At 33.8% G+C, this 8,194-nt stretch overlaps 1 protein-coding gene across 1 annotated transcript; it reads right to left on the bottom strand.

Moving 5' to 3' along the window:
• Window positions 1–2,802: 2,802 nt before the first annotated feature.
• Window positions 2,803–3,198, bottom strand: LOC136795512 (craniofacial development protein 2-like). The gene has a single exon (XM_067046316.1). The coding sequence runs from the start codon at window positions 3,196–3,198 to the stop codon at window positions 2,803–2,805; it is 396 nt and encodes a 131-aa protein (XP_066902417.1).
• Between the last annotated feature and the right edge of the window lie 4,996 nt (window positions 3,199–8,194).

Genomic DNA, 8,194 nt, shown 5'->3' with positions numbered 1-8,194 from the left:
ATAAAAAGCATAAAAATAGTTTTTCGATATTTTAAATTGATAAATTCATGTTCCTTTCGATATTTTACATTGTTAATAATATCAATGTCAGAGATTAGAAACCAAATTTCTATATTGTGTTCAATAGAAACATGGATATTTTATTAAAAATAAAACATTTTATGAAAAGCTGAAATAAGGTATTTTGATATTTCATTTTAATAATTTCATATTCATTTCGGTATTTAACATTGTTTTGTAGTAATTCAAATTGTTTATTGTGAACAAAGATTCAACCATTACCTTTTTTATATATAGGTAATAATAATGTTTTTCCTGTTAAACATCCTCATGGTTGTCAATTGTCATTATTATTATTGTTAATGTAAATTAAAACAACAAAGTTATTAATGATATGATGTCTTTATTATATATTTGTTTTGTTTTTTATTGCCAAATGTTAACAAGATAAATTAATATTTATCCATTTGAAAATAGTTAGTGTACAGAAAATGAAGGAATACATATCTTCCTTCCTTTTCATCCTCCTCAGTGCCTCTCAGCGTGGATGTGTCTCCATCCAAGCGTTCCATCTGCCCGGATCCCTTGCCTATGCCCCTATGGAATCCTACATTTTCGTCTCTTGTTTCCCAGTCTAGCCACATTTTCCTGCCACGACATTCTTGCTCTTCCGCTTGGTCTTTTGCCAGTTGATTTAGCTTCGAAGAATTTTCGCGGTCCATGGTCTTCATCCATACAGCATATGTGTCCAAACCACTACAACTGTCTCTTCTCTAGAATTTCAGTTAGTCGTTCCACCCCTAGCTCCTCTCTTATTCTTGCATTGCTGAAGAGTCCCCATCGCCGGCTACTTTTTAGATATTTCATTTCTGAGGAGGTGATTTTGTTCCTCAATCTGTCGAGAAGGACCCAGTTCCGTATAATTGGTTGGGAGGTATATTCCATTAAAATGTTAAGTTTTACTTTCCTCTCAATTTCACGTTTCCCAACTGTATTGCAGATTTGGTAATAAATGGTATTTGCTTTTTTTAATTCTATTAAATATTTCTTGTTGAATTTTATTATCTCTGCTAATAACTGTACCTAGGTACGTATAATGTTCGGCGGCCTCTATGATTTGCTGAAGATTCTAGACTGAGTCCGCTATGAGTACAATATCATCGGTATAGAGAAATGTCTGAGCAAGTACTGATCTCTAGTTCCATTTCCCTACTACTGTTCGTGTCATCCTTCTTTTTACATACTTACAGTACCTCGTCCATCAGAACAATAAAGGCTTAGACTATCTCCCTGTTTGACACCTCTCTTCATATAAAAGCCCCTAGATTCCTTTCCATTTATCCTGGCTTTACCCTTTTTTTAGGGACGTTTTTTGTCTTCAATACATTCTATATTTCGACTTTTGGCACTGAATCAAAAGTGGCTTGCAGAGCTAAAAAAGCTAAATATACATTTTTATCCCTACCCAAACCCTTTTCTATGATGGTCCTCAGTGAAAATATTTGGTCCTGGGTCAGTCTAAAAGGTCAGAGGCAGCAACTTGCTCTTCTTCAAGGTCCTTTTCTACTACATCTCTGATTCTCTTCTCATTTCTTTCAGGGTTTTTATCTTTTTTCAGAAGGTTATGATGTTTTCATTATAGTCGCTTTGTAGGTTTCTTCCGAATTTTTCGAAGCCCTTAACCTCTCGTACAACTAATTTTGCTTCTATCCTCCGTCGGATGTACAGTTCCCAGGTTTGATCGCATTTGCATTTTAAATATCCCTTCCATGCAATTTTCCTCCTCTGTACAACTGTCTTCACACATTCACTCATTCTATAGACAATAAAATAATTTTAAAAAAATTTAATTGAATATTGATCCATTTACGATTATAAAGAAGTTGAAGATTTAAAATTGAAAACATTCTCATGCTATTGATCCGGTTAACAGGTCAGGAATAAGGCTTTATATTGATTTATATTAAGCCTGACCTAGCCGTTTAACGCGGAATAATTTATTTTCCTGATATAGTAGTAAGAGGTTAACTGGACAGACTCCTTATCTCTGATTCTCTTCTCATTTCTTTCAGGGTTTTTATCTTTTTTCAGAAGGTTATGATGTTTTCATTATAGTCGCTTTGTAGGTTTCTTCCGAATTTTTCGAAGCCCTTAACCTCTCGTACAACTAATTTTGCTTCTATCCTCCGTCGGATGTACAGTTCCCAGGTTTGATCGCATTTGCATTTTAAATATCCCTTCCATGCAATTTTCCTCCTCTGTACAACTGTCTTCACACATTCACTCCACCATTCTGATTTTTTCACCTTAGAGGAATATTTCTTTATGCCTCATACCAATGTTCCAACATTCAGAATCCAATCTTTGATTTTTTCCTAAATCTCATCTATTGGCGAATCAAGGTTAATTTCCCGCAGTTCTGTTTCCAGGTCTGCCCCATATCTTTCTTGAAATTGTGGATTCCGGAGCTATAAAATATCCATTTTTGAATATTTTCTTTTTGGTATTTTCTGAGGCTTCAAAATTTGTGTATCCCCAATGAGCACGGTCTGAGCCGATTTCCGCTCCTCTGTTGACTTTTACATCAGAGAAGAGTCTTTTGATGTTTCTGCTATAGAAGAAATAGTCTATAACGCTGTTAGCATTCCTTTGTTGTGCACTAAAAGCAATCTTATGGACTTTCTTATGAGGAAATAGAGAGTTCCTAATCAGTAGGTTGAAGTCAACGCAAAAATATATCAGCCTCTGACCATTGGTATTTTTGGCTTCCTCACCTCCATGTTTCCCCATCATTGCATGAGATCAGTGCAAATCATTTCCTGTCCCTGCATTAAAATCACCTATAATAATTATCTCTCTATTCTTATTTTGTGACTTAACAACTTCTCTTTCTAATTCAGCATAAAATTGTTCTTTATCGAAAATCTCTGCATCCTCTGTAGGGGCGTATATTGTAATAAAAACTAAATGCTTTGATGATATTCCGGTATGCATAGTTGGAATCCTACAAGATACCAAACTCCATTCTTCAACCTTGGCGAAGATGTTACTTCTCATGGTAATACCTACTCCTTCCTTTGCTCTGGTATCCTTCAGGACTCCCGAATACATTAAGGTATGGTCCCTGGGCAGCTTTAGCTTTCCATTACCTTTTTTCTTCACTTCACTAATGCCTAGGATGTCCAGGTGGTACGCCATCATCTCTGCAGATATTTTTTGTAAGTGTCTTTATGTTCCATGTAGCCAACCATATTTCCTTTTTAGTGCCATCGCAACCGTTGATTTCTATCCTGTCCGAGGCCACTTAACAAACTCTGAATCATTTGAACTACTTTGCGGATGATTAGCTCAGCTAAATAGGCTCTGTTACCTCGGAACAACTGACCTTCCGATTATTTATATCTCCTCGGAGGAAGGGTACCCGGAACTGGGTACCTGTTTGTCCTTATTCCTTATATTCGGACCGCCCCTCCTTGGAGGGGTCCCTCAATCCGCAACCCAGCGGGACGCGCTCCCTAGCGGGCAGGTTCCGCCGAGAGAAAGGATATATACATATTCTTTTTTTTATGGCAAACTATATAGTAATCAATAAAAACAAGTATAAAAATAAAAAAGAATATATTCATATTTTTTTATATATATATATACTTGTTTTTATTAATTACTATATACAGTTTGCCATAAGGCTACAATTGATACAAAGTACATGTTAAAGTACGAATACTTTTTGCATGATACAGTGAGATGATTTGTATTTCCTTTTGATTTTACATATTTGAATGACATTTTTATTTTTAAATAGAAGGTAAATTAAAAAAAAAAAAAAACTTACTCAATATGAAGCAAAATAATTTAAAAACCAATGAAGTAGGTAAACATGGAATATAAATAATGAAGAATTAATACAATTGATTACATATATAAAATTTTTTGTCGTAGCCTCCTGTTTTTTTGTATGAATGGGTTTGTTAGAAATGATAGTTACAGAAAGAGTGTCTTTTGAGCCACTAGGTATGCGTACTCATTAATCGGTAAAGAGCCAGACTACACACTTGAAATTCTGATGTACTGAGGATTGCTTTTTTCTATCTTCATACAGATATTTTTATTATCTCTAATTTTTTTTATAGTTGGAGTCACAGGTATAGCTCAAGAGTGGAAGAGTGGAATAAGTTAATAAGGTTTTGTATGGAATCAATTTGTAATTTGATGATAATTTAGAATTACTATTATGTATAGGATATAGAACCATTTTGCTGATCATAATTTTAGCTCCATTGGAATGAGTACATTCATTTCAATTTTCGTACAAGATATTACAATTTTATGCAATAAGCTGAAATTGTTCCCATTTAACTGCAAGGAGGCAAGAATATACCTCTGCTATCAAAGGGTAGATAACAAGGGAAATTCATAAGGGAATGAAATTCCATCTCCCCCCACTGTTATGTGGAAATTTATGTTTAATTTGTATTTAGAGTGAGGGGCAAGTTAGAGGTAACCTTAATTAGAACATAGGCCCATATGCAAATTGGCACCCTCTGTTTAGACCAACAAGAGCGGCTGTTCCACTGACAAACTGCCTCACCTGCCCTAGCCAGCGATAAATATTACTAGCCTGGAGAACAATAAGTACAATAGCTTGCCTGATTATAAATCCATCAGCTTAAGGGATCTGCGATAGTCAGCATTTCCTAGGTTCATAAGTGGCTTCCGATGTAATGTACCCTCCGATAAATGGCCTATTAATAAATTGTTACACCTGAATTAATGCCAACTACATGTAATTAGGACGTCTCAAGGAGGCATAGGCATCTTTCGCAACGAGTTGTTTTATTACGACCAATGAATAGTGGTTCCTATCATTTCATGAGTCACGTAAAACATCTGATGACCCAATGGTATGGCATATGGACATGCAAACGCTCTAAACATTTTTTATTGACCGCGCACGTCAGGAAGCAGGCAAAACTGACAAAACTGGTACACTCACGTTAGAAATCAGAAATATTTTATAAAATCATCGATGTCCACCTTAATTATATCACAAATAAACTATACCAAGATGTTAAAGTTAATAAGATATGTCAACTTTGGTTTGACCCCGACCCATAGCACCATCATGATACATGATGGATGCGCTCTGCAAAAACAATCTTGAAGATTTCAAGTATTTCTCGTTTTTTTTTTTTTTGTTTTTTTTTACTTACTTATGCTATAATATATGAAAGAATGTAATATTAGACAAAAAAATAATTTTAAAAAAATTTAATTGAATATTGATCCATTTACGATTATAAAGAAGTTGAAGATTTAAAATTGAAAACATTCTCATGCTATTGATCCGGTTAACAGGTCAGGAATAAGGCTTTATATTGATTTATATTAAGCCTGACCTAGCCGTTTAACGCGGAATAATTTATTTTCCTGATATAGTAGTAAGAGGTTAACTGGACAGACTCCTTAAAAAAACGGTTCTAGGTTCGTGACTAACTGCTGGCAGAAAATTTATAATTTGTAATATATCAGTCTTGGCTCACTTGTGTAATCGAAAGACACTCTTGACCCTCCTACCCCCTCCCTCCCACATCCCAGCCTGTGTAAATTATTTATCTGGGTCTTCATTGAATTGAAGAATAAACCTGGTAATGCTGACCAAATCATTTCCGTGTGAAACAGTAGATCGAATAACAGCGCCTCCTTACGAACTAATAAACCCAACTAAACACTATATTTTTTAGACTATAAGACCTTGACGCCCATATTACAAATTTTCATGACTTATTGTGTAGTCACAAAAACACAAAAAAACATGACAAATAAATATTTTAAATGGGTAGTTTTTAATATTGAATTTTCAAAATTGCTAATATTGCTAAATTTCATTACAAGTTTTGAAAAATTCCAGAATATTTACAACCGATTGTGCTATAGCGAAAAAAAAAAAGTGTTCCAATGCAACTTCTCATCCTAAGATTAAAATTTACAACTAAATTAAATTAAAATTTATAAATTAAATACTTATTTTTGAATTCTACAGTATAATCACGCATTTCGGTTCAAACCATCTTTATCCTCTGCGTTTTATGCCGTAGCGGTACGACTTAAAGTAATGCTCTTTTAGCTGTATTCCTGATTTCTTTTGAATAAAACCATTAAAAATAAAGTTTCTAAATTTTCCAATTAAATTACTGACTTATTTTTCAAATTTGTTTATTTAAGTATTAATACTACAAATGTTTCGCAACATTAGGGATAGTATCCATGACCTTTAGTTTAACATGTTAAAGTCTGTTGAATTAAGAAATGTTTCCCTCTTTTAGCATGTGAAAAAAATATAACATTTAACATGGCTGAGAGTCTGTTAATAGGTCGCTCATAGGGGTATTCATGATTTTCTGTTAAATGTTATAAACATAGGCTTGTTAGCAGTCCTATTTAAAGTCATGTTAAATGCATAAGAGCTCCTAGCGGATTTTCTAAGCAACTAGTTTTATAACCTTTCTTCCCAAAACTTCTTGTTATTGTTTACTTCTAAGTTTTAATTAAAGCAATTTATTACAACATGTCTAAAGTGGGAGTTGTGTGAATGTTTCGCCACTGAGTGCCTTGTTGATCTAACTGGTGAGGAAGAGAATCAAGATGAGCTAATTACCAACTGTCATTACATTATTATTATTGTCATCCACTGCTTTATTAGTGACATAAACATCCAAAGCAATACTAACACAATCAAAAGACAAACTCTGAGCAAGAAACCTAACACAACAAAAAAATGGTGACGAGTTCGTCTGGTCTGTTCCGTGACGTCATTCTTCATTTAACAGAAGTAGGTAAATACCAAAACCCTTACGTAATCATTTGAAAAAATACAGTGGACAAATGCCGTATTTTTAGCTAAAGCTAAGAAAGACTAGAAAACCTAGGCAATACCTATGCAAAATTGAAGGAAATCTGAGGTAGTGATTTTAAAATTTTGAAAAATCATAATAAAAGCACTATTTATTTATAAAATGTTTGTCACAGTGTGTAACAAATTCAAGCACAAAAAAAAATTATAAAATCTGAGACATAAAGGTTTAGGCTTTGGATGATTTAATTTGAAATGACTCTATAATGTTTCGTTAAAATTATTTTCACTTCAAAGTTCCAACGAACTATCAGTGCTTAGAAGAGAGTATAAGTTTACTATTAGGGGTTGTAGCGTTTCCAATAAATAATATTATATTTTTTATGATGGTTACCTCAAGCTGACCGTCATAGGATAATGTCTCCCCAACATTTTAAAGTGCTTCTACTTTTATTTCACAAATATGGAAACTTAAAAAGTGCTGGGAAACATTCGGCGCCTGAAAGAACTGAACTGTAACTTCAGTAACAATTTTCATTGAGAAATTACTATTTACAATTCACTTCATCTTATTATGATCCAAATAATGCATTTACAGTTAGAATTATAGCCTCAACAATTAGCTCATCAACGAATGGGATAACTCATGTCAGAGGCTAGTGACAGGTGTGGGCGGCTATCCTCATTATACCGAGTGCCACGAACGAAATTCATCAATTGATCTATTGCGGAAGCTTATATCTTGTGGCCTTCCATTGGGAGGGTAGATAGGCTAACTTATTATATTTACTGCACAGCTGTCTCTGCCGGACTCCGTAAATCAAGGGTTGGTTCGGACTCGGGTGGCTTCCCAATGCTCAGTTTTTTAATGTGTTTTTTTTCTAATAAACAATTATATGTACATGGCCCATCTAATATTTAATAAATAATAAATCACAAACAAAATATAATAATGATAAAGAGGTTTAAAACACCGCAAACAAGATATATTGGGATATAAAGATTAAATGATGAGTGCACTCACCCATGCTTATAAGTTCAAATATTAAATGTTTTCAGTTATTCGATTTTTTATTAATATGCGCTACTAAATACTTTTTTATCATATCCATTGATATTATATTGGACTGAATTACTTTTTTTTAAAAACTTTTTGACCAACCAACTTCTTTTGAAATGAAACTTCTTTACCGGCGTTCTACAACTCAAGAAAGAATATTGAAGTACATTAATTTCATGATGCGAGGAAACGCTTGAGATGAAACAGAATGGTGGGGGACAACGCTCGATGTGTTTAGCATTTACATTAAAATATCTTGAACACTTGACATCGTACTGTAATTA

This window comes from Halyomorpha halys, unplaced genomic scaffold, assembly GCF_000696795.3.
Source record: "Halyomorpha halys isolate HHAL.00 unplaced genomic scaffold, Hhal_1.1 Scaffold316.1, whole genome shotgun sequence".
Lineage (NCBI taxonomy): Eukaryota > Metazoa > Arthropoda > Insecta > Hemiptera > Pentatomidae > Halyomorpha > Halyomorpha halys.
Note: the sequence above shows the minus strand (reverse complement) of the source record. Positions and strands in the feature narration are given on the sequence as shown.

What these genes read in the sequence shown, in the direction of transcription:
- LOC136795512 (XM_067046316.1), bottom strand. Translation starts at nt 3,198, where the DNA reads ATGGCGTACCACCTGGACATCCTAGGCATTAGTGAAGTGAAGAAAAAA.